The sequence below is a fragment of the Centruroides vittatus genome, unplaced genomic scaffold (assembly GCF_030686945.1).
Source record: "Centruroides vittatus isolate TY-2023 unplaced genomic scaffold, ASM3068694v2 scaffold_861, whole genome shotgun sequence".
In the NCBI taxonomy this organism is placed as follows: Eukaryota; Metazoa; Arthropoda; class Arachnida; order Scorpiones; family Buthidae; genus Centruroides; species Centruroides vittatus.
The window spans coordinates 10,947,792-10,975,597 of NW_027122718.1; the positions used below are offsets into that span (position 1 = coordinate 10,947,792).

Below are 27,806 nucleotides of genomic sequence, written 5' to 3' on the forward strand. Positions count from 1 at the left end.
AAGAGAGTAAGAAAATTCATTTTCACGAGTAATGCTAGATAATTTTATATCGAATTTCATTTGTATAATCCAAATGAAAAATTAATGTAAATGTAAAGATTATAGTGCGTAACACATCGTGAAATTTAATTATAATTGTAATTAATGGCGAGTATTTTTACCCTATATATATATATATATATATATATATATATAATGTATTTTTGTTATTTTTCTTCAATTTATGAAGATGTTTAGTATTAATTAACATTGCTTATATTGCATAGCAAAAAAGAGCATAGAAAACATGATTTTTTTTATGTTTAAGTAGAGAAAATTGCATAAAAAGTTACTTAAAATCGATAAAATATATGACGAAGCTGAGAAAAGGACATCTGTTACTACATTATGTTAAAAACTGATTGCAATAAGAGTGGTTATTAAACTTTTCATTCATATTTTTACGCTCAAATAAATAAATTCAAGAATTTTAGAGTATTTTTTTTCCAATTTTATTCAACAGAAAATCAATTTTTATGTTAAACAACATTAATTTAATATAAGCAGCTGTTTGCACGAATAACTCAATTGAAAGGCAACAGGCGGGTTTAGTAAAATTAGATATTTATAGAATCAAATTTCGATTATATTATAGAATAATTTTTGAAGATATTTAATGTAATAAAGTATAGAATAAAAATACCAGAATAACAGACTAAATAGATCTTTAACCTTTGAACTTTACTAACAGATCTTATATTTTAGAGAAGAAGTTTTTTAAGATTTTTCTTATATTTTTAAGAGAAAATTCCATTTTAAAAAATTGTTTATATTCCTCTATATGATAAAGGTAATTCTAAAAGAAACATGGAAAAACTCTTACAACATAACAAAAAAAACCTATTAAATTTACAAAAAAAATCTCTAATTAAATAATAAATAAATAAAAATATAAAGTATATTTAAAATATTTTTAATACGGTAAAACCTGTGCAAAACGGAATGGCACGGTACCGGGTGTTTTTCCCATTTAGGCAGGTTCCGTTTTAGACAGGTTTTACTGTATATATTTAAAATGAATAAAATATAAAGTTATAATAATTTTTTAGGTAAATTCACGTGCTTCTTTTGTGTAGTGATACATTAATAATAAAGTGTTACTTTGTAAAATGTAATAAATTACAATAATAATACCACTGAACTGTCATTTTCTTTTGTTGTGCTTGACAGCATTTATTATATTAAAAAAAAAAAAAATATATATATATATATATACACATCGAAAAAATAATAACAAGGTAGGAACTAGTCATTTGTACAGTTCATGAAACGTTTCTTTTTCTCAGTTGTACTTTTTTAATCGTGATAAAATACACTCTTCCTTATATATTTCAGTTCATTAATGGTGTTTCTCGCGGATTTCTTATTTTCAAAAATATTATTTAAAATATTCTTCATCCCTAGGTTCTTTAGATGGAAATTATCATCTTCTTATTGAATTAGATCAATTAAGAAAGGAGAGCTTTACTAGACTGTATTAGTGAGATCCTAAAAGAAAATATCTCTGAATAGTTCTGAGATATTAAAGCAGAAAGAATTTCTACAATCCTTGCCCAACAACTCTCGATAAAACTGCTCTAATTGAATAAAGAATCATAAATAACGAATACAGAAGATATAGGAGAATTCCCGGGAGATGTGGGAGAAATAGTCATATATATATATATATATATATATGAATCAGCTGGAACAATGATGAAAAAGACGTCACCGAATTATTAATAATGTGTGGAAACGTTACTTTGATCAACGTGTTTCATAAAAAAACGACTGCTTTTGCTCTACTGCATAAACAGAAAAACAAGAAAAAGTGAAAATAAATGGTGTTAGTAATTTCTATTTTAGCATAATTAAAAGCTAGTATTAAAAAAATAATAAATAAAGTGATAAATAATAAAAATCATAAATCGATCTATCAAACAAAAACATTTACATTTCGACATTCTTCAGAAGTATCCTGGGATACCCGCTGAGAACACTTTTACCGAATTCTTAGTGATTCCATTTAACAATTTAAGCGATCCTCTCTCTATCTAGGGGACGAAACCACTTTCTGGCCAGAAAACCATCCCGTGAAACACTGTCTCCATGATATGTGAGAACCAATTCCCAATGTTACACTAACGTGTTCTGCGATAATACTGTTGGCACTCGTACGATCTCTCTAGAGGTTTCATTTCACCGACTAACCGATCTTCTATCTAAGGGGTAAACTCATTTCCTTTTTTTTTTACTAGAACACCTGCCCATCATAGATTCTATCGGGGATATAACAGCTATTTATCATTTTATCCGGAATTCTTCGAGTATCCCACTGAGAACTTCACATTGCACCCCTAATGGTTTTATTTAACTATTTAACTAATCTTCTATCTAGGAGAGGAAACCACTATGTGGCCGTTATATTGTCATACGGTTTGTCCGCAAAAGTCACTTTTCTTTTAATTACGGGTATTCTAAGATCATATTTTATGTATTCGTAAGAGTTCCACTTTTCTATGCACAGTTATTCGATACCCACTTCATTGTACCAATGGAACCTCTAGTGATATATCTTCACCAGTATTATGGATATTATAGTAGAACCTATATAATGGGATACCTCTAATTGTATCTTATTATAGACCCTATTGTGTTGTATGGTATTAAAATTATTGATGAGGCCCTAATGATCTTGAATGATGGATACGCTCGGGGTTATATAGGGTGAAAAGTTGTGTTGGGGTGCTCCAATTTTATGTTTACTCTTTGAGTCTTTAAACATTTCATTTTAAATTCATACATTTTAAAGTTTCCTATAAATTAATGGATGAAAATCTTCGCTAGTTACTGTCATCTAATGATATATACCAGTTACTAGAAAGAACGTGTAGACTAGAATATATAATTTGCTGTTTTGTTTCCTTGAAACATTAAACGTTTCTTTGCCGTTATCCTTCCTGTTCTCCTCAAGATTTCAGTTTCGTACACAAAAACTAACGACGATTTCCGTCCTTATTGCTTAACAATAACAGCAAAAAACGTTAAGGATGACATCGATCAATGTCAAATTCCTCAGTTCAAAATACATTTGAATTATTGATAATAATTAGCTTAGCATTTCCTGATATTTTCTTTATAAAAGCGTTAGAAAACATTAAAGACACGAAGGAATTTACTAGATTCGTATTGGATTTAGTTATGGCGATTTGTGAAGAATGAGTTGACAGGACGATCCTATTTTCAGGATTTTTTCCCCCTGCAGGAGGAGTAGAATAATGGAAGATTTGGCAAGACGAATATATTTTATTTTAGAAAGGATTAGACAATTTTAAATCCTGTATTTTCCAGCTCATAATTCAATATTAATATTCTTGAAAAGAATGGTTTTTAAAAGTTCTTTAAAGACAGCCTATATCGATATTAATATTAATGAAGGGTGGGAAAAAATTTAATTCACTACAAAAATTACAGTTATTAATTTAATTATGTTCAATAAAAATCTACTAAATTATTTTTAATAAAAAAAAGGGAAAAATTTTAATTCTCGAATAAGAAAAATCAATAAAGAGATGGTTATGTTATTACTAGAGAGCAGATTTAGAAAAGAATTTTTTTTAAGTTAGAATAATAATATATTTAATGAGAGTTAATACACGAAGCATATTTCCTTAATAAATATTTATTTGGTTAGCAATTTTTTATATATTTGGTAGAGAAAAATATGAAAAAATCTAGAGAGCAATATGGCGATCGATGGTCCTTCTAGCAATGGCAGTTAAGAACATTGATGTAGTAGTTTTGTCTACGCTGCTGGAACAAAAAAGTGCCTTTCTACCGATTACTTTTTTTAGATTTTTTGAAAGAATTTGGGCTTTTCCCTTGAATATTTTATCTTGAAAATTTTTTCAATAGAGTTTTTTTTTTCCAAAGGCAATTCATATGAATGGGTTCATAATTGGTTGAACAAACAGAATTAATTTCTGAAAGAGAATAAAAAATTAAATAAAAAATAAATAAAAAAAACTCGAATTTTCCTTAACTTTTGTAGAAATATTTTTATATATATTCTTGATCTGAAAAGTCTAATTTTAGATAAAGAAATAAAAATGTTATTTTAAAATACATTTATTATTTTCCTTTTAAGCATTAGTTTTTTTCCCCCGTTATTCAGTGTTTTAAAGGCTTTATATTTCACTTTGTTTTATTATTTTATAATGATTTAAATGGATTATTATTATCTTTTTAAACGACATTTTCCAACTGTAAACGTTATCTTAACTCCTATTTTTTTTTTTTTAAGATTAAATCTGAATCAAGTAAACATGAAGCAAAATTGTATGGATGTAAGATCATTTTTTCGGGGTTGAACATCAATTTTAGATAAGAAAAAGCAGAATTTTTCTTATCTGAACGTACTTATAGATGGGGAGAGACGTTCAGTCTACTCGATTTTTTATAAATTTATTTCTATCTTTTTATTTTATGTACCGAAATGTTACAGTACACGGCCCTTTCTTTCTCCTCTGCTAGCCTCCGAAAACAATTGTTAACAATGTGTCGTGTAGTTCTAGTGCTAAATTTATATCGAAACCCTTCATTCTAACAACTTTTTATAACAATTATCTTGCATAAAATAATATTTTCTTTTATTTTAAAGATTTAAAATGATAGACCTGGCCATTCCTCCATTGGAATGGAGGAATGGCCAGGCGGTTAAGGCGTTAGTCTACCGTCTGGGAGTCCCGAATATCTCAGTGGATAAAACTACCGAACCCTTCTATTTAGTCGCGAGTTTTCACCCCAACGGGACGAACACGTGAAGTCTTTTTTTGGGGGTAATAGAGGCCAACTTATAGAAATCTTATCAAGAGACACCATCCTTTAGCAGACGAGGTGGATTGCCTTATTCCATCAAATCTCTCGTGCCGTTTCTGTCCTCCTATTATAGACCTGCCGAACTTATAATGGGTATAGAAAAAAGGCCCTCTTAATGGCGTAAAAAGTCAAAAGTAAGGAACGAACATCTCTTAAGATATTTATTAATCCTTCAAGTTTTTATAACAAAACACTAAAACGAGTAGACATGGATGCGTGTGGCTCATATCTTAAGAAATGTTATCATTTACATTTATCCAACCGGAGAAAAACATGAAAATCGAGATAATAAAAACGTATTTTATATTCCGAATGGATCGTAACTCGTTTCAAATGTTTAAGATTTTTATGAACGTGTGTTCTTCTCTCTTACGGTTCACATGTAACAGATGAAAATGGATTTTAACCTTTTCTAAGCATTATTTTTTTCCAGTAAATATAAAAATTTCTATAAATTTTACCAAACTACAATAAGAAATAATAATAATAATAATAATAAGACAGGAAAATAAAACAGAAACAGATGCAAAAATATCGAATTTTGTAACTTTAAAATCCATCTGGGAAAACAAGGAAACAAAGCAGATTTCTTTTTTTTTTTCTCTTCCTTTAGAAATAAATAAAACTAAAAAATAAAATAATTTACATCGAAATTCTATTATGTTGTAGCGATTCAATAATTCTTTTATTGTTTTTTTTTTATTCTTATTTTAAATAATCTTTTCGAAGAAACAAAAATAAATTATAAGTCGAAGCTGAAGATTAAATCGGATGCTCTTCAGCTTCCTACCTTAAAAATGAATAATAAGATTTCTTCTTTAAAAATTAATTATTTTATAAATGAAAACTGAGAGTAGAAATGCTAAATTAATGTATTTTTATTCGTTAAAACACGAACAATCGTTTAATTCAGAATAAAATCGACTACGTTTTAGTTTTTCGCTTGGATTTATATGTATATGTGGGCGAAGAATATTAGATTTATAGCAGTCCATAGGAAGGTTTCTTACAAAAAAAAAGAGAGTGGGGGAGAAAGTGAATTATTTACATTCGTTCTTTAAATGTAATATTGAAGTTGGAAAGACGAAATTCTCGACAAAAGTAGAGTATTAACTGTATAAAGAATTTAATAATTTTTCTGAATACTTTTAATTTTTTATAAAGAAAAAGAAACATTTTCATAATACATAAAATTTCATTCTGTACACTCAGCAATTTGCTCATGCAAATTGCAAGGAGAATGAAACAGCATCCTTTGTGATGCTGAAAAATATTCCAGTTGTAGTATTTCTGTAATAAGTGTTCGCCAGTAGCAATAACATTAAAAAATTATGATCAAAATATTATCGAAGTGAATTTATATGCTTGTTTCTTTGCTATTTTTCTTCTGAAAAGATTAAGAAACGTATTTAATCTTTGGGGAAAAGTGTTCGAGACATTCTTTCCTTCTTCCAAAAGTGAAGGAAAAAAGAAAGAAATTCGCTTCGATCCATTAAGAGAAGAGGAAAAGAATGATAAAGATTGCATTTTGTTTTTATTTTTACTAATTTCTTTCTTACTTCGAACCTGGATAAAGTTCGTACCACGCGAATAGAAGCAAATTTATATATATATATATATAGGCCTATATTTAAATTAATAAATCATAAAAATTATAAAGATAATTAAGTTATAATTATGCATATCGAATTTTTAAGCAAATGTCTCTATTGATTTCATTACTTTTCTTTGTGAGAATCTGATAATGTTACAATAAACTTGGCTATTTTTTTTGTTAGAATTCTGGAAAAAGTTTTTGATAAATCGATAAAACGGTAACCGTAGCGAATGACAATGAAGTTATTTTTGTCAAAATATCAATTTATCATCAGAGAAAAACACAAAAAAAAATGATAAAAATAAAATAATTTCGATTAAGTCACCCGCACGAAGAAACGTCCCTTTCAGCTTAAAAAATAATGATTTTTTACTTTAAAATAATCACAGAAACACTCGCAAAGTTATAGATTATTCTTCTTAAAACATATAAAAATACTTTTTACATTCATAAAAGTTAAATATACTTTAACATCCTTCGTAATAAAAAAGAAGAAGAAGAAGTAATGATAGCGAGTTTGTATGTTTTCTTACCAAACTTACGACGAAAGTAGGTGATAAAAGAGGAAAGACTTATCAAAATTCCTGTTTTAAACTTGTGAGGAAGTGCTACAACAATAATATCCATCAGACAAAAATCTTTTGAAGATACTCTGAGTAATCAGGAAGGAAATCTGAGATTACATATAAGACATCTCTTATGTTATCTGATCTCCTTTGTCGCCGCAATAAATTGTAAATATAAAACTGTCTGAGATTAAAACAAACTTTAGATATTGGAAAAATATCAAAAGAAATATATATATTTAACATTTTTCCATAATAAAAATAGATATATACACTATAAAAAGACATATATACACTTTTTCGAATGTTATACGACGTGTTGTACGTACTGAAAATTAATGTAAAACGACTTTAATTTGTATGCTTTCAAAATTTAAACAAATTATTATAATTATATATTAATTTATTTAAATAAAATACATATAATATCAATAATAACTTTTATAATAGTTTATTTTAATCAATAGAGCTTTAGACTTAACTAGTAAAATTATTCAATTAACAATGTGAACGTATCTCATTTAACGTTTTAATTAAATAAAATAAGGCATTAATTTTTATGTAGGAACATTGTTTCATGTTCCATTTTTTGATATTGATTTTTGTTATTGATCATATAACACTTGCAAGCGTGTTACAGTAGCACATTCGAAACACTTGTCTGTATCTGTAGAGCCAAACATGCTCATTTTCAGCAATATTTTTACATGTATATCGCTATCAAACCAAGAAATATCACTCGAGAGTTATGTTCCTATAATGAAATAAGTGTTTCTCCCATAAAACTTAAAGATACCGCCGAATTTTTAATTGAAATCTGTTGTTATCGGCAATAAATTCTCTTGTAAGTACGGTTTAATGAATTATTATTCCATTTTTTAAAAAAAATGCTACTGATGTAGATAAAATATGGCAATAATTGCCCCCAAAAAAACTACACCAGACTAAAGGAGACGATTTGGGAAAGACAATGAAGATTCAAATTTTTGGCACGAGTCCAAAACCCGCCCATTCACGTAAGGTATTGTTGCGTAAAACGAGGTTGAGCGCCCTCGTATGGTTATGAGGTGACTAACCTTTTCAGTCCGACACCGATGAGGTCAAAGGTTTTAAATATAATTTCTATCGAAAATTACCTGAATAATAATTCTTTTTTCATATAGAAAAAGTAGCCGAAAGAAGAATGAAGAGCCAATCTTCTCGCATCCATCTTGAACTAATGGGGAAGAACAAAAGCGTGACGGTTCGGTTGTCAACGGGATAGAGCCTGTCAGTGCACAACATCTGGATTATGTTGGGGGGGGGAAAGCACAGCTGACGAAACCGGCCAGATGCGTTCACTTCTTACGTATACATCATTAAATTCGGCTTTGGTTACTCAAAATAAATTGTAACACGTGAATCATCAACAGAAAAGTGGAAAATAATTATTTCTTTATTAACACTCTTAAAAAAAAATAGGGGCCAAATATTAATTCAGTTAAGGAATTTTCCTATTTGTTAAAATATATTATAAGCGAGAAACTTTTCAATTTTCTCTTCCCTTTGCAACACGGAAGACAAGCAAACAGCGATAAATCACGTCCGGTTACTTACGTCATTGGACCAAAACTGTTGTGGCACGAACAATAAAAATAAAAAATATAATAAAAAAAATGTGTGTGTGTGCAGTTTCACTTGTTCAGGGCAATAAAAGTGAAAGCATTAATTACTTTACTATTAGCACGCGCCTCGAAAATGGCGCCCATTAATTTGCTTTTAAAAAAATGTTCGTTAACAAACAACTTAAGTAGATTTTTATCTTAATTAAAATTATTATAAGGGAGCGATTTATTATCTCACCTTTGACAGCTACAAGTTTTCGATATCTTCAATACGCTACATTAAAATTTAACTTCCGGTCACACTCCACCCATTACTTCCTTTTTTATAATCCAGGGGGCGTTTTACATCCTCCCGACTTTCATCCGGATGTTTATTATGCGGATTTTAAAGTTATTTTTTCCCCCAACTTTCGAGTGATTTAATAAAAAAAAAAGAAATTTAAAATTCAAAAATGAGACCCAAGAACATAAAAAATATAATAAAAATAAAAGAGAATCGATTAAAATAACAGTTACCGAGACGCGAATGTTATTTTTTCAAAGTAATGACTGGAAAATATATTCCTTAGTATAAAATGTTTATCACTAAAGAAACATGGAAACTGATGGAACAACATCTGTACTCGGAAGCTCATAAACTAAACACTAGCGTATCAAATTTTCAAACATATTAAAGGAAATGCATCCATCTGGAATGATTTTTCTAGATACGGACCAACAATTGTGACTTTTCTATCGTAAATACGCTCACTTTAAACAGAAAAAAGTTATAAAAATACTCTTAAAGTTCACAATTTAAATCACTGTTTCGCGTTGTTTTCTTAGCCGAAGAACCCTTTTTAGCTTATAAGAAGATTCTGGTATCACTCGGTATAGGGTGTTTCAATCGATAGATCCCGATAGTGTTTCCTTATAAGTGTGTTTTCCATCTGGTATATCCCAACGGTGTTTTCCAAACATTACATCCCCGTGGTATTCCCCTACAGATAGATCCCGATAATGCTTTACAAGTAATATATTCCAGTAATGTTCCTCAATCAACAAATAGATGCTAGTAATGTTTCCCAGTCGGTAGATCCCAATATCAGTTCACAATATATGTTAGTAATATTCTCCGGCTGGTAGATCCTAATAGTACTTTCCCAATAGTGTTTTCTCCGGCTTGTAGACCTAATAGTACTTTCCCAATAGTGTTTTATCCGGCTTGTAGACCTAATAGTACTTTCCCAATAGTGTTTTCTCCGGCTTGTAGACCTAATAGTACTTTCCCAATAGTGTTTTCTCCGGCTTGTAGACCTAATAGTACTTTCCCAATAGTGTTTTCTCCGGCTTGTAGACCTAATAGTACTTTCCCAATAGTGTTTTATCCGGCTTGTAGACCTAATAGTACTTTCCCAATAGTGTTTTCTCCGGCTTGTAGACCTAATAGTACTTTCCCAATAGTGTTTTCTTCGTCTGATAGATCTCAACTCTATTTTCAAACCAATAAATCTAAATAACGATCCCTCCATTCCAGTAGCTCTTTCCAATCATCAGATCTCAATGATATTGTTTCTCAACTAGTAAACACGAGTTAAATTTTCCTTCTAGATCTCAATAGCTATTAGGGAACCGCGATTTACTGATCGAGGAGGAAACGTTTAGAAAAATTAATATTAAAATGAGGAAATACGCCATCACGAAACTAGACGTGAAACACTTGGAGCGGAAACGAAACGTACGCATCTCTTAATATATTTAACCAGCAAAACTTCCACTCTATTGAAATTCTTTCTGCATCGATAATTTAATTTTTGTAAGATGCGAACTCGGTGATAATGAAATTCAAATTGCCAAAAGGTTGGGAATTTTATTTACTCCTTCATATTTAATTAATTAATATATTTTCTTAATATAATTTTGAGTCATGTCGAAGCGAAAGTGATTAAATTTCTTCTTCTTTTTTTAATTACGGTTTCGATCGCGAAACAGACAGACAACCAAACACGCCAAATGGCATCGCTTCTATTATTATGCTAATAGAAACAGGAATGACCTAATTTCGGGATGTAAATAAACAAAATTAATAATATCCAGACAACCAGGCAAAATCTAATGATGATTTTAATTAAAGTCGAATACTTGTTCCATCCACAAAAATCAAATTTGGATACTGCCAAAGAGTAGACACACCCCGTTCTTTTAGAAGGAAGATAGAGGAGTGGCAATTAATATTAATAATACGAAAGAAACTAAGGTGAAAAGCTATTATACCGTATACAGAGGCACATCTATAGGTTATAGATACGTATAATACATATACACACCGGAATATAAGGCGCACCCCATTTTCAGACAGTATTTTTCGAGGAATAAAGTGATTTTAGATAATTTCAACTTGAAAATACAAGCAGGAAGATTGATTTCAAAGGAAAAAAAATTCGAGAAAATGGAAGATTTAAACATTATATGGATCAGATTATAAGTTGAAAGTAGTTCTAAGTACATAAAAAATTACAGATTACTTCTTATCAGTCGTATAATGTTTGAAAAATAAAATACTTCTTCAAACTTTATGCATTTTTTTAAATTAAATTCGTTATTTTTTCTTTTATAAAAGATTATTCCTTTCTATGAAACGTATGCCTTACTTTGAGGAACAAGATATGGATTATAAATGGTTTCATTACACAAAGAAGACAAAACGTATCTAGAAGATAAGCTCTAGAAAGGAACAATAAAACACGAGTGTAACATATGCATAAAATCAAGGATGAAAGAGAGAGAAAAAAACAAATTCCTTATGAAAAGATCCATTCACGTTCAAGGTTACATAAATGATAAAATTTTAAGACGTATTATATAAAAAGGTATTATACAACGGTGAAATAAAACAAATCAAAGCTCCCATTTTACACCAGTTTAGTTTTTCTCATCTCCATCACCACGCCTATGTTACCATCTGTTCTATGATAATTATACGGTGTTTATCCATAGCACGTGCACCGTTGCCTTAGGGGTTCGGGGTCCTTTTTAAGGCTCAAGGACGAAATTTGGCTATCACAAAGCTTCCATTTGAAATAAAAAAAAAAAGAAAAACGCTATTCATTCTACATTTATATGACTCATAATACTCGAAAGTGTGTTTTTATCATCGGCGGATTTTACTCAACTCTTGCACTTAAGTGAGTTAAGTGATTGTCATAAAGTGGAAAAAACACGGCAGAAAGCAAAATAATCTATATTTCTAATCTCTCCTCCCAATAAATGTATGAAAAGCCTATTATACATACACTATAAATGATGTTGCCCTTTGTGTAGGTGTGTAAAATATGAGTTACTTGATGAAGGTTCTTAAATATCTACAAGGAGTAGACACTTCGTTGTAAAGGGAGTTTAGTGCTGTGAAAATTGATAAGTCTGGTAGCATTTAAGTAGGAAGAGTAAAGTGAAAAATCGCCCGACTTAATAACGTGTGTCAAAGGTCAGTAAGTCGAGAAGAAAATAATGTAAAACCCGGATCTTGTCCGGTGTGTCAACGTACTGTCCGCTATTTCGTGCATGCGCTCTTCAAGTATGTAGAATATCTAACCCACCTTTACGAATACCTGACTTTGTAAATTTGAAAATTTTAATTTAATATCCTAAATTCTGTAATGTTTCTAAATTAATTTTTAAAGTTTAGAAGAATTCAAATCGATGATGACTATTCTTTGCAGTTAAATATTGAAAATGGACCAAGTTTGTGATTAAATTTTGTATGAAAATTAAATATTTATTATGCTATCGACTGCGATAAAAATTGTTTTAATAAGCTTAATTAAAATACGAAAAATATTGTTTTAACTTAGGTTATCCTTTCATTGATTTAGAAGAAGTCTCCTTCAAGATATTATCTGACAGTTGCCGAGGTAACCAAATGTTATGGCAATGCGTATCGTTTGCTAAAAAAGCTATCCCTGCTTAACATAATTCTCTTATTTTTTTAAAATAAAAAGTCCATAGTTAAATTGGAAAATGAAGCCGGAGATCAACTACGATAAATCTAAGGAACGTGGTGGAAAATCACGTGGTTAAGCGTGTAAAAAATTCCAATCACGAATCACTACTTTTGAAATGCAGACTAAAATATGTCGAGAGAGCAAAAGAATCGATATTAATCCGGAAATATTTTTGAAAAATCTAATTAAGCGCGAATAAATCGAGTACTCCGTAAGAATTTTCTTGAGAGCAGCAGCATCTCGCCGATACCCGGAGGATGAGGAGTAGCAACATCATCGCTTGCAGCAAAGGAGGAAATTCTATCGAGGAATTTCCGATATTTATGTTGATTTTGATGTATTACTCTTACAATTGTTTTACTTTCCGAAGTATTACAATCGACCTATCGATCGAAATTTTCTTGGATGACTCACTCTTCACCATGACCTATCTATACACTATCTATACCTATCCAATATGTACTACCCCCAACTATTTTCTCTCGTCTCTAATAATTTATACAATTATATAAATTATTTCTAAATGATAAAGTTTAAATTAAATAAAACATGTGCGAGATCATTTAAGCATCACGTATCGATGGGGATTGTAAAAAAAATCATTCCTATCTTACCTTTGCTTCTACTCTTTCCATTATCTTGTAGCCTTATGTAATTTGTAAGAGAGCATATTGCATCCCGAATCGTACGTAGGCCTAAAACGTAAACCCCTAACTGGACCTTTTGTCTACCTCGCTCACACTAAGCATCATCCAGCTGCTGACGTCATCTGCGGACGTCGGGTCGATTTCTCCACCTCCATTCTGCTTTCCCCTCCCCGTTCTGTGAAGTAGACGTGCACCTTGACAACCGTCGCCGAGGTGATTTTCATTCTATCAAATTGTGACATTTACAGTTAAACAATTGACGAAAATTAATTTTTTATTTAAGCATTTTTCAATCGTTTTTTTTTTTTTTTCGTAGATAATAAAATGCACGCTCCCGTGGAAACTCCGATTTTTATCAAACGATACGCGATTTCGCGTTTAACTAAAGTTCGAGCATCTTTTAAATTCTTTTCTTTACTGTAAGATGCTCGAATTTAACGTGTCGAGATGGTGTTTTAAAATTTCCAAACGGGATTGTCTTGCCATAAATTAATCCCTGTTTGAACATCTGCTTTGGATAAATCTGTGAAGGAGGAGCAGAAAGAGGATGGACAAAGAGATGCGTCACCTGTCACGTGACGAAAATCAAAGTGGCGACATCTAATGAGAAATGACACAACTAGAATAATTCTTTCTCCCCTTTAAAATTCCAGTATATTAAGTATATTTTTTTAAAAAAAATGGCGAAAAATGATTTATAATTAAGCAAAGTTTTTATCTAAAATAATTCTATTTCTAAATTTATTAAACACAAATTCTTCATCTTATTCAAGTTATTATTTTCCTTATTTAAATATAAATAATGACATTTAATACTTTTTTTTTAAAAAAGGCATTTTTTCAGCAAGGATGCTTAAAAATTCAATTGTCTCTTCGAAACTGTTGGAGGATCTTAAGACGACATCGCGTTAAGTGGCTCCGCCGGTGGCAGTTTTCGGTACTACTCCGACTGCGGTTCACTCTCTGTATTATTTGTAACATCCCGAATTATCGATCGTTTGTTCTCCTCCGCATCTTTGGTTGCTATAGCGACGGTAAACGACACCAGTTGAGATGTCGATGACCTTCATAAGATTTTAACCTTAAGAGGGATCGGTTTATACGATTCGCAATTAAGAATACTTTCTCGCAGTTAATGTTGCATAACAACATTTTATTGCCAAACCTTAAGATTTATCAATTTTCCAAATGGTGAAAGCGACGATCTTCGCCTTTATTTATTTAAAAATAGCGATTACCAAGGCTTTAAACAAATATATTTATCCGAAATATGCTTTATTTTATTAATAAAATGTGATATTTTGATGCCGTTATTAGCATTTTATTGATGTGATTTTTTTTCTTTTCTTTTTCTTCCTTCCTGTAGGATATGCGTAAATGCATTCACGATATGACTTTTGCATGACGGAAAATGTTATGCGCTTGCAAATCTCGATATATTTTATTAATGATAACAGCATTTACTAAACAAGTAATGCAGAAATTCATTTATTTTCTTACCTGACCTAATGCTTCCGTAGAGAATATGATTCAATGATGAAGTCGCAGTCCAATCGGTACCTGATATTATGATACATCAATCCAATCTCCCTGCTCCTCGGCACAAAAAAATGATTGATAAATTAAAATCAGAAGTGCATATTTTGTTATGGGCACGCTTCTAGGATCTTTCGATTGATAAAAACTCAAAAATATGATCAAAGGTCACTTAAAAAAAATAAAAAAATTGTCTAGAATATCAGCTAAGAAGAGTCACGCCGTGGTCTGCTAGCCCAAATTCTGTGAGGAAAAGGTAGCGATTGTAGCTCCTCTAGTGGATGTCCCTGATGATGAAATGGTTGCTATGGTTACCATTACAATGAAATACGCGATGAAAACTGAAAAATTTATTTAAATTTCATCTTTATATTAAAGAAATGGTAATCCCGGTAAAGACGGCTTTCCTGTATAACTCGATGATTATGCAGTGAAAACACCATTTCGGGAGCAAGCTCCGGCGACGACAGATTGATGAAAATAAGGGAGATGTTGCTGTTTTCAATTTTAGAATCGATTTAATTATCTGATCTTTATTTAATATTCGATTTTTAACTGTTTCTAGTAGAGTTAAGGTTATTGTAGTAGGAATAAATGAGGAGGGATAGACGTAAACGAATTACTATTGACAGGATGTGGAGTATTCAACATCCACAAACGTGTCAGATCGACATGGGTGGGTTTGGATCATCGATCGATGTCAGTTCTTCTCTAGGTCATGGTAAAGGACTCAACATGAAAAGGTGAATTGGAAGTTCATCTACTTGTACAATCGAAAAAGAGAAGTTTGGGTGCTGACACATCCAATCTATCAGTTCCCTTCGGAAGATGGGCTATCGATTGGTTATTCTGAGGTCAATGGTCGTTCCGAGGAGCCGGATGCAGTTCTAAGGATGCTACAGCTCAGTAAACTCATATTAAATAAGCGTTTGTTTTAACAATTGAACAAAATCGAGAGAAGATAATGCATATAAAACTTTCTTTACATCTGTTTACACAGATTGAAAAGCTTCTCCAATGGTATTTAAAAGCCTTTATTAACTACTCAAAAACGAAAAAATGATGGCAAACGTCCAGATTTTCTCTTAGAAATCTCAACTCTTCCCTTCACTAAGAGAATTGTAACTATTTTTAGAGCAGAGAACATTGTCTAATTCGAAATGACTTTAATTAAAAATTCGCAGATCTTAACATTCAAAAATTCCCAACGGTCACTTAATATTTATCTAATATAAGGATTATTTATATCCCTCTAATTGGTAAATTTTCCGTAAGATGGCATTAATAAACAGGTGAATATATCATTTTAAGATATACAAGAATAATTATAATAAAATTTTCAACTCTTTCCTTTAATAATTTAATTATTATAAAATAATAATTTATCTAGCTATATAACAATTTAATGTAAACATATTTAAAATTTTAAATTTATTTAATTACTAAAAATTATAAATTAAATATAATCATTTAGTTTAAAAAATAAGTAATTAAATTATTTTAACTTTTTTTACAATCATTTATTATTAAATATTTTAAATCATAGCCTTATTATTTTTTTTAACTAAAAACATTTGTTAAAAGCTTTATTAACATATTCTTTAGAAAATAATCATGAAGAGTGTAGCAATATAATAAAATAGTAATTGGAGATTTTAGTAGCTACAATAGGAAGTGAATACAAGTGTTTTCTTTATATCCAATAATCACACATTAAAGTGGAGCAAGTCAAGCATTAATAAAGAATTTGAAAAGAAAAAGCCTTTATTCAAAGCTTTCTTCTTGATAAAATATGTAATGCATTTGGGTAATTATATAACGGATGGTGATTTTCGAATACAACTCGCTTATATATTTATTAACCGAGATGGAATTTTTTTTAAGTGGTGAAATTGTTACCTTTTAATGTTTATCTAATGGCTAAAAAATGTTTACTTAGTTAAATATTCTTTTCTTTATTGAAAAAAAATATATAAAACTTTTTTAAATAAAATATTCTAAAATATAAAATATCAAATATATAATGTTGTAAAAATTTTATATCAAATTAAACTTTCACATGGTTTCACCTGGCCTTTTATACAAAAGGTAAGCTGTTGTACTTCGGGCAGGTGGTGAATGTAGAGATAACAGATAAATTGAATCATTAGAACAATGCTTTTTAAGAACTATAAAATTAAACTTAATCATAATTAAATACCCTTTCCAATTTTAAATTCAGAAAAATTGATAATCAACATGCAAATTTAATATACTTTTTACATGCCATCAATTTTATAACTATTATTAAATGCTAAAGTAACAACTGTTCTAGGACTTAAAAATGCTTTAAGAATTGAGAATTTTAATATTTTATTATGTTATTTTTATTTTTTTTAAATAAATCTTTATAATAGAGATGTTAATTGTGTCATTAACATTAACAGAATCTAAATATAATTATATTAAATGAAGATTTATTATAATTATATCCATCTGAATGGAAAATGTTATTATTTTTTTTTAAATATAATAAAAATTATATTAAATATTGGCTATATTTAGAGGTACCAGTCTTAATTTCATGTTGTATTCCTGGACTTTCAGTAAGAAATTCTTCATTTTATTATTTTGATTAAATTATTTATTTCTAAAATCATTTTAAGATGAATTTTTTTATGATTTAAAGATTTGCATTTTCATTATTAAAAAGTCAATAAAATGAATTCATCATTTTTATTGTCTCGAATAAAGTATGATTTAAACAGATGATATCACAAGTCGTTGATTCCGGTGGATAACGTTATTAAATTTTTAATTTATTCTTCTTTTATTTACCTGACAAACATTAAAAATACATTTTTCTTTACTTGATTCTATAGAATTTATACATAAGCTAAACAAGCTGAAGATTAGGGCCTGGTTTTATGATTCAACAGCTTAGGGCCTCGCATTATTACATTATTGGATAGGAGAGAAGGGCCTGTTATATGTTATAGCAGACTACAACAAGTCTAAGTCCAGTCCAGCCATAGAACACTACATATGAATATACAAACTTATCATGAATAATATGAAATTCTGTTTAATTTATACAATAATTTTACTAATAATAAATTAGAAAACATTGAAATAATTCAATTTTTTCTGTTTTTTTTTTTTATATAAGAATGACCATAAAAATTGTGAATATTCATGTTATTATGAACTAATATTTTCTAGAGAACAATGTCTTATCTCTATCAGTCAAAGCATTAAATATGTATGTTAAGCTTTAATGAAAATACCCTATAAATATTAGGAAAATTCATTTTTAAACAGTTTTCTATATATTTATCAAATAATTACAGATAAACATACAGACTATTTAAAACATATGATCTTTTATATATTATATTGTAATTTTGCATAATTTATTGAATAACAAAAAGAATTTTTTTTACATTCTTCTATAATAAAATATAAAAATAATATGTAGGATCTATATAAAGAAATAATTCACTAATAAATATATATTAATCAGCAATTATTTATTGGGGCTGCAATTTTTAATCACGTTATTAATTTAAAATATACGCTCTCCACCTCAAATTAGTAGTGCCTTGCACCTGTGCATCATACTTCATCATACATCATCGTGTAAAACTATTGATGTAATTTTTATTTAATTAAACAGACACTGTCTTCTGCGGACAACTGACAAGATTCCCAACCTTTCCTATTTTCTAAAACATCCTTTTAAGTTGAAGGTATAGTACAATGAATATCAATTAAAAAATACAATACCTCTCTTATCCATTTTTCGTATAATTTCTGTGTCCTTAAACTTGACGTTATCACAGTCCCATTTTTAAATAATATACTGGCATTATTGGCATTAGACAATGGTAAATCGAGGTGGCATTTCTCCTTTGCATAATGGAAGTAAGCATTAAGAAACAGGATTTAGAAGGAAGAAAGAATAACAGAAGCGGAATGAATTAAATTTTAGTACCGACAAACGTTATTAAGATTTTAAACAAGTTAATTTAACTAAATTAGAATAGATTTTTTCATATTTCTGACTCTTAAAATGTTATACATCTTTCTATAAATGGAGTATATTTTACTGATAAATATGTTTAACAATATTATACCTTTTCTTTTTTAATTTTATTTTAACAGCTTATATTTTTCCTTGGAGTTTAATATATGGAACCAAATATTTTACAGATAAAACTTTACGATAAGAGAAAAAAAAATGTTAGATGAGATAAGTATCGCCAGACACAGCTGATATGAATTATCTTTCGGGACAAATCTTGGGAATTGGAGTTGAAGTAAATGGAAGTGAAGCGAATGACGTGAGAAAAATTTTTCAAAGCTTATTTTTCTCATAACTTGAGAAAAACTTTTCAAAATATCAAATGCCCAAACGAAAAAAAAAGAAAATAAAGGTTTTTAATTTTGGTTAATGTAATCCTTGGTGCCAAGATGGCGGCTCGTCTCTGATTCCAGCAAGGAAACAGTGGGACACACGTTCTAACCTAACCTAACCTATTCTAATAAATTACCATAATTATTAGCAACCAAATTATTAGAATAGGTTAGGTTAAAACGTGCGTTCCACTGTTTCCTTGCTGAAATCAGAGACGAAACGCCATCTTGGCACCAAGAGTTACATTAACCTTAAATTTTTTTTTTTAATATAAGGGGTCGTCTGTTGTGTACAATGTTAGACGGGGGCTCGAAAAGCGTTGTATTCCTTCCATACCAGGAGGGTCCATCAACTATTGTATACGTAATTAAGAGGGGGAGTTTTTGGCCAGCTTCTGCACGTATACAATAGTTCGTGGATTTCCCTAGCATGGAAGAAATGGAAAACAGTTAGGCTAATATTTTCTAATTGATAGTTTATTAAAGACTATTAAAGATGAACAAATTCGTATGCCACTAAAAAATTCCACGTAGACAATGCCTGTACAGTACAGTACCCCCCTCCTACTATCGTTCGCAGTGATATACTTTTCTCGATTCTCCTTTACTTAATGGATGGCCCCCTAAGTCAGAAATTTTGAAGTAAAATACGTTATATATTTCTAAAGATAATAAGGATAGAATTTAAATATCAATTTGATATAAAAGCTGTGAAAAATGGCCGTAATGTGTCTCCTCCATATCATAAATTTGTATTAACTTCGTAAACGAGAGTAATGTTTCTAGTTTCTTATTTCCAACGCAAATCTGTATAATTTTTCGCTCATTTTGTATAACTTAAACGTATAAACACGTAAAACGAATACTGTTGCTTTGAGTTTAATTATTTTTATTATTAGAAAAGAAAATATAAGCGTGTTTACATCATTTATTGTACATTGATTAAACGTTTATTAAATATTCTTTAGTCATCCTCCTAAAAATACAGCATATAAACATTCGAATGAGTTTTCTATCTTCATTATCTCTTAATTTTGATATTTTATAATAATTATTTTATTCAAACAGCAATAAACTTTCATATAAGTTCGGTCCTATGACAATATTAACCGAGTAAGTGATGCAAACAAGAAAAACAGATAGATAAATATGGATAGCAAAAGAAAATAAAGATAAATTGGCTGCAGGAAGTGTAAAGATTCATTGGATTTATGTCACGAGTGTATCGATTTGACGAATATATAGACTTTTATGTGCAGAAATAGTTGTTTCGTATATTAATAAGCAGCAATCTTTCTTTCGGACGTAATTCTACTGAGGAGTGTCTAAGAGATTATCGTATAGAAACACCAAATAAATTGATTATATAACTTAATTTTAACACAATTTAACGTTAATCTGTAGACTGCGATCATTAGTTTACGTATATATTTAAATTAAATAAATTTATAAACGTCAGCCTTAAAAATTAGCCTAATTCTATTGTAACGAAGATAGCATTTTTTTATTTATGGGAACATAACCTACACCTTCCTGATTTCTCCGAATATATTAATTAATTATTGAGACTGGAATCGGTTTATTTACGAAATTATTTCATTTTTAATTACGTTACAATATTCATTTCATGAGAATATATATATTGTGTGATTAAAAATAAATAGATCCTTTTGATAACAAAACTATACGATAAAATGCCTACGGAATTAATAATTATTATATTTATACCTGTTTTATTTTATTTTTTAGTTGTATATATATTTATTTACACATATTAAAAGCATAATAAACATCTTCGCAGCACAATCAACCCGATATAATCTCACTTGCCAACACATTCATTCAATTCTCGCTCTAATGTATACAATCCGAGAATTGTATAAAGTATGAACGTAACAGAATATCAAATATCCAGTTGGTTTTCTTTTGGAAATTGCCACCAGTTACGGTGCAGATGCCAGGTATCTCAGGCAATTTCACTGGTAGTACAATACCGAAGAAATTGCTCGGGTATTGTTTGTTGTGAAATAATTGTGCTAATTTTAAAAACAATTAAGAAAAACTTCCATGTCTTCATTTATTTACGTATTTTTCTCCATTATCTAAACATTGGTAACAGAAAATATGTTTGAAACATATTCCGTCATGCATAAAACAGAAACCAGACATGTAAGCACTTTATAGTATCTAAAACTTGGGATAAATTTCGGGAATTTTATCCCCTCCTCGACCAACCATGCATACAAATTTGCATTTAGATACTAATAAATCTGTAAATTTGTAATATTATACGGGATAGTATGCTTGATTAGTCGAAGAGGAGATAAAAATCCTGAAATTCATCCCGTGTTGTACAATGAGATCCAATAGAATCACGGTCTATGTGTCTAATATCTGTTTTATGCGTGAACAGATATATTTAATACAACGTGTATTAAATTACAAACGGTGTTCTTTCTATTTTACAAATAATAATTAAAGAAAACATGTTCTAAATCTTGAATTAAGTCATATAATATTCCGATTTTATGGTCAATGTAACCCTTGATGCCAAGATGGCGGCTCGTCTCTGATTCCAGTAAGGAAACAGTGGGACGCACGTTCTAACCTAACCTAACCTATTCTAATAAATTACCATAATTATTAGCAACCAAATTATTAGAATAGGTTAGGTTAGGTTAGGTTAGAACGTGTGTCCCACTGTTTCCTAGCTGGAATCAGAGACGAGCCGCCATCTTGGCACCAAGGGTTACATTAACCCTGATGATAGTGCAATTCAAATCAATAAGCTACAATATTTGATTAGAGATTAAAACATATATTTGGATCACGTTTCGTTAGTTTATCAGACAATGCTCTTTCATTTTTATCAAATTGTTTTTTCATAAAATATCTAATCTTTAAAAAATAATAATAATAAAAAACATATTATTTAACCATTAAAATAAATATATTCTTATATAATTAATTTTAAAATGTGTGTATATATTATATAAAGAGATCTTTACCATTCACAGCACTGTTTTCGGTCGTTATCCCTTGCGAAATTAACGATTAAATTTTCAATAAGCTCCCGTTTTGATGAATTTATAAGATAAATTAATTGAAATTTCAATAATTAATTTAATCGTGCAAATCATTAAACACGTAGAATAGTATCTAAAGCCTATCAAATTACACAAATCGCTACACTTCGGCCATCTTGGATTCGTTGGAAAGTATGGAGATACATTTTCACACATTTTCGGATAATATTCTTTAAAAAATCACTGGTCATTGATAAATGACACCATTTTGTCACGTTAGATTATGAATTTTATATACGAAATTTAATGAAATTTTTATCTATTCGCGTGACAAAACAGGAATAAATTGATATTTCTAAGTAGCGTGTACGTGGATAATTCGCGTGATACACAGTTTATAATCATTGGAATCGTATATATATATAGGCCTGTAAAACCCGCTTCAAACCACCGATAAATAAATAATATTTAAAAATTAAATGATCAATTTATATATTTATTTAGTACGAAAAATTGTTAAGAATTTTTCGTGATTATCACGTGTTTAACTTCAATGAAGTATTGAATAAATAAAGTAGAACGTGGTAAACATTGGCGCATGTTTTAATACACTGTGTTTTAACACACAGTGTATTAAAACACTGTGTCAAACCTGTGAACAACGGCCATCGATGGGAACATAAAAAATGGCCGTTATTTAGAGGTGTCCGTTATTAGAGGTTCGACTATATATATATATTTATACTTATTTACTAAAGATGTATATTATATACTTTAAGAATATTTTATATAATAAATGAAGGAAAAAGTATGCTTTTCTATACTGTTTATATTATTGATAATATAATATTTATCCATTTTGTTTATGTTTAGATAAAAATGTTAACCGTAAAGTTCAGAGTCTATATATAATTAAATATTTTACAAATTATATATATATAGACGACACTTTAAATTTAAATCATATAAAAAACGGGGTATAAAAATTATAGAATATTTAAATAATTAAAAATTTATAAATGCTATTATTAATTTTTAAATACATAAAAGCAACCAATAGATGTGCATATCAGTTGTTTTAAATTTTAAAAATTACAGTAGATGATCCTTATTGGTTGTTTTAAATTTAAAAATTACAGTAGATGATCCTTATTGGTTGTTTTAAATTTAAAAATTTGTTAATTGATGTTGCTTATTGGTTGTTTTAAATTTGTAAAATTATTAAATTATACAGTTTATTAGTTCTTTTTAAATATTTAAAAACATTCCCCGAATGGTTTCATTTATACTGTATATACTTATATATAGAAGAATCGTGTTATCGATAAGACCACTATCGTGAAAGCGGTAAGTGACGTCACGTTTGCAGACGAAAGAGAATGAAGTGCATCTCTTTGCTTTGAATGCCAATGAAGTGAAGTGTATCGACTATCAATGAATTCTTAACCATGTTTAAGCTCTTAATATTGCTTACAATTGTGACACTTACGGCATCATTAACCTTTAAGCCACATATTATTTTTATTGTCGCCGATGACCTCGGTAAGTTATTTAATTAATACATTCTCAATATAAAAAAAAAAAAAATTATTACTTGTACTTTCTTTTAGCCTACTTTCTTTATCGATTTTTGTAGAATAATCGTATTTTTATACATTAAAATCGTGTCAATGATAAGCAAAATAGTTTAATTAAATATAATTAATTTATTTCGTAATTTTATAAAGTAATAACTTATTAATTGACTTTTATTTTATTAATAAATTTTTGAAGTATTTTTAAAATTTTAAATTGTATTTTAAAAATGGCGTTGTAAGTTTAGCGTGTCGCCATCTGGTGTGATAATTGTTCATTAACTATTATTAATAATTTTATATTTTTAAATTTAAATACTTTAAATTTTAGGTTGGAACGATGTCAGCTGGCATAATCCGGAAATGCTAACACCAAATTTGGGAAATTTGGCAAGAGAAGGAGTTATACTTAATCAGTCATACGTTCAACCCGTTTGTACTCCGTGAGTGAATATTTTTAGAGTAAAATGCTCAAATATAGCCAAAATTCAACAAAAATATTTAAATTTAAATTAATTCGTATGTATTAAAAAAAAGACTTAATTTATATTATAATAACCCTTAAAAATTTTTCCTTATTAAATGATGAAAAGGATGAGAATGAGCATCTTCTCATCCTCATCACTTTTTCATGTTTAAAAGTTCAATTTAAAAATAATAATAATAATAATATTTTTTATTAATAAAAACATAAAAAATTTAAAAGCATTTGAAAGTAAATTTTATTTATTTTACACACGTATTAATTATTAAATAAAATTTTTAAATAATTAAATAGATCAAGAACTGCTTTTATGTCTGGTTATTATCCTTTTAAAGTTGGAAGACAAGTAAATAAATTTATTTATTTCTGTAAATAATTTAATATTTTATAATTAAATTACTAATTTATTTTGTTAGAATTCAGTTATTGATTATTTAGAACCAACAGGATTATCCATTAACTTTACTCTTCTACCTGAAAAATTGAAAAGTTTAGGCTATTCTACACATATAGTTGGAAAGTAAGTGTTTTTTTTTTTCTTTCTTTCTTTTATAATTATGAGAGAAAGAAATAAAAATTTATAAAGAAGATTAATTTTTATATTTAATTTTATTGATTTAATATCATAAAAGTTTTTCAGGATATAATAACAATGAAGATTAATGTTTGTGTATAAGTTCATTACTCCTCCTCATCCCAGAATATTTCAGTTAAAATTAAATTATCCCCATGTGGTTAAATAGTTACAGAACAGAATCATGAAATTTTACCTCCTGGGGTAGAAAAATAATTAAAATAACATGTCCTACGAATGTTTTATTTTATTTTGTAAAATAAAAAAAAAATTATCATTAATTTTCCTTGTCTTTTTTTAATTTTTAGAAATTATTTTATTACCAGATCATAAAAATATGTAATACATTCTTAAAAATGATTCTTCTAGATGGCATCTGGGTTATTGTAATTGGTCATATACACCAACTTATCGTGGCTTTGATACATTTTTCGGATATTATGGAGGAGCAGAAGATTATTATACTCATAGCTGGATTATTAATGACAAAAGCTTAAAAAATACACCATGTAAATAATAAATTTATAAAGTTATATCTATATTTTAAGTATAATTAATGTAGATTATGATTTATTTCAGGGAGAAATGCAGAATATTATTTAGATTTCCGAAATGATACGCATCCGGCTAAAAACTATAATGGAGTTTATTCTCCAGTAAGAATGAATTTTTAAAAAATTTCTTTTATTACAATTTAATTTCTAAAACGTTTAAAAATTATTTATTTATTTTTTTTTTCAGTTAGTTTTTGCAAAAACAGTTAATGAAATATTATCAAAATCTGATCCAAAAAACCCTTTGTTTTTATATTTACCTTTTCAATCAGTTCATGCACCTTTACAGGTAAATAAATGATTTTATGAATTAAAAATAATTTAAGTTTTATAAGTTATGTTTTATTTTATCTCTTCATGTTAAAGTTTTATTTAAAATCCTATTTCTAGGTTCCTAAAAGATGGGAAGATTTGTATAGGAATATCAAGAATAATAACAGAAGAAAATATTGTGGTGATGTTTTAATAATAATAATAATTATTATTATTATGTCACAATACTTTTAGTACTTTTTTATACTTTTTAATACTAAAAATAATAAATTTTTATTAATACTTGTTATATTATTTTAATTTATTAATTGTGATATCGTCAGAAGCGCCTGTAAATGGTACTTCACCTCACAGCATTCTGTGTTTTAATATCTTTCTTTTTATATCTTGTGCCTTAATTTTATGATCTTAAAAATTATATCGTTGTTTTAATAGGAATGGTAAGTGCAATGGATGATGCAGTTGGAAAGATAATCACTTCTCTAAAAAAATATGGATTTTTCAACAATTCAGTAATCATTTTTACAACCGATGTAAGAGATTATTTAAGATTTTTGATTGAAATACATAAAAATACATAAAACAATTGTGTTTATTATCAAAAAATCAATTTAGAACGGAGGACAAACTAAAGCTGGAGGCAATAATTGGCCTTTGAGAGGTAATAAAGGTACTTTGTGGGAAGGAGGAACTCGTGGACCTGCCTTTGTTTATAGCCCTAATCTTCTAAAAAAACGTTACGTAAATACAAAGTAAATATCCTTTAATCACAATAAAAGCTTTTTATTTATATAAAATAAAAAATATTTCTTTAAAAAAAGTCTTATTTTCCAGAATTATACACGCTGTAGATTGGTATCCTACAATCTTACATTTGGCAGGTTCTTCTAAAGGTTCCTTTTTTTTAATTATATAAATCTCAATTAAAATATTAAAACTAAACATAATATTCTTTATTTTTTAATTTTTTGCATTATTTTTGCTCAGTGAATAATAAAATTGATGGCGTTAATCAATGGGATGTTATCAATAATGACGGTCCTTCAGCCAGAAGTGAATTTATATATAACATATTCGATAATTCTCATCGACGTGCTGCTATCAGGTAAATCTAAGAATTCAACACATAAAATTCTTTATTTTTTTTTTTACTATTTTAAACACTTTAGAGTTGGAGATTATAAATTAATTTGGGGACATCCAGGGAATCCTAGTGGATGGATACCACCTCCCAGACAGAATGAGCATATTAAATCATGTAATTTATCTACAAAATCCATTGTATCAGCTATAAGATTGTTTAATATTAAAGGTAAGCGAGTGATTCAATTATAAATTATAACATCGATTCAATTGAAAATAATTTGAATTAATTATAAAATATGTTTACAGAGGATCCAACAGAAAGGAATAATTTAGGTGCAACCTTACCTAAAGTAGTGGAATTGTTAAAGACAAAAATAATAGAATATAGCAGAGAAATGATTCATGCAGATGACCCAAAAGACGATCCAAATGGCGATCCCATTTATTGGAATGGGGTATTTTCACCTGGTTGGTGTATAGCTAGATGAATATTAAAAAAAAAACAATTTAATTTTTATGTTTTTAATGAATATTATTATTTTAAAAAATGAAGTAAATGGTGTCGATGACAATTCTGAATAAAGAAAAACTCGCTTTAATTTTCATGTGAGAAGATACAATAAAAAAAAGAAGACTCATCTTTGCTTCAAGGAGAATGTTAACAATTTATGGCAGGGATACAATTTCCTTCTCGATTTCTTACTAATCCATCTTTACAGAAACATCCAACGACACAATCGGTGCTGCAAACGATCCCCTCCTTAAAAACATTTAAGCAAGATGGAGGACAAGAAGGACCGCAAAAGGAATGTACTTCATCTTCTCTACATCCATCTAGTACTAAATAACAATATTTTAATGTAGAATAAAGATATTTAAACTACAATGATAGATATAAAACTAAATACTTACCACGTCCATCGGTGCTTATCATAATTAAAACAAATATAAAAACCTTCACCGACATTCTTCTTACGGTTGACGATTATTTAATGAATTATAAGGTAAAGTTTT

The 27,806-nt window shown here is 28.6% G+C and overlaps 2 protein-coding genes across 6 annotated transcripts in view; one reads left to right on the forward strand and one right to left on the reverse strand.

The window, feature by feature from the left end:
- Positions 1–14,900, reverse strand: part of LOC136990229 (disheveled-associated activator of morphogenesis 1-like) — a 73,218-nt gene extending 58,318 nt beyond the window's left edge. Inside the window, exon 1 of one of the 5 annotated variants that reach the window (XM_067288614.1) lies at positions 14,791–14,900. Coding sequence is in view for 1 of the 5 variants with exons in the window: in XM_067288611.1 (XP_067144712.1) it covers positions 13,258–13,278 (21 nt within the window). In the remaining 4 variants the exon portion in view is untranslated. Of the gene's footprint in view, positions 1–7,026; positions 7,136–8,901; positions 9,732–13,257; positions 13,416–14,790 lie in introns of those variants that run through there. The other 4 variants (XM_067288611.1, XM_067288613.1, XM_067288615.1 and 1 more) reach the window with 4 other exon arrangements.
- On the forward strand, positions 10,362–27,424 carry LOC136990234 (arylsulfatase B-like). Its single transcript, XM_067288623.1, has 15 exons — positions 10,362–10,502; positions 23,556–23,789; positions 24,153–24,264; positions 24,600–24,651; positions 24,722–24,825; positions 25,249–25,388; positions 25,459–25,535; positions 25,621–25,722; positions 25,824–25,887; positions 26,142–26,239; positions 26,322–26,458; positions 26,541–26,599; positions 26,694–26,811; positions 26,876–27,018; positions 27,099–27,424. Exons 2-15 carry the CDS (start codon positions 23,696–23,698, stop codon positions 27,278–27,280), a joined length of 1,482 nt encoding a protein of 493 aa, XP_067144724.1. The 5' UTR covers positions 10,362–10,502; positions 23,556–23,695; the 3' UTR covers positions 27,281–27,424.
- Positions 27,425–27,806: the final 382 nt, after the last annotated feature.

Excerpts from the sequence above, each read along its gene's own strand:
- LOC136990234 (XM_067288623.1), top strand. The coding sequence starts at position 23,696 with ATGTTTAAGCTCTTAATATTGCTTACAATTGTGACACTTACGGCATCA. Across the intron at positions 25,888-26,141 it reads TAACAGAAGAAAATATTGTG|GAATGGTAAGTGCAATGGAT; the intron begins GTGATGTTTTAA and ends TTGTTTTAATAG. Across the intron at positions 26,812-26,875 it reads CATCGACGTGCTGCTATCAG|AGTTGGAGATTATAAATTAA; the intron begins GTAAATCTAAGA and ends TAAACACTTTAG.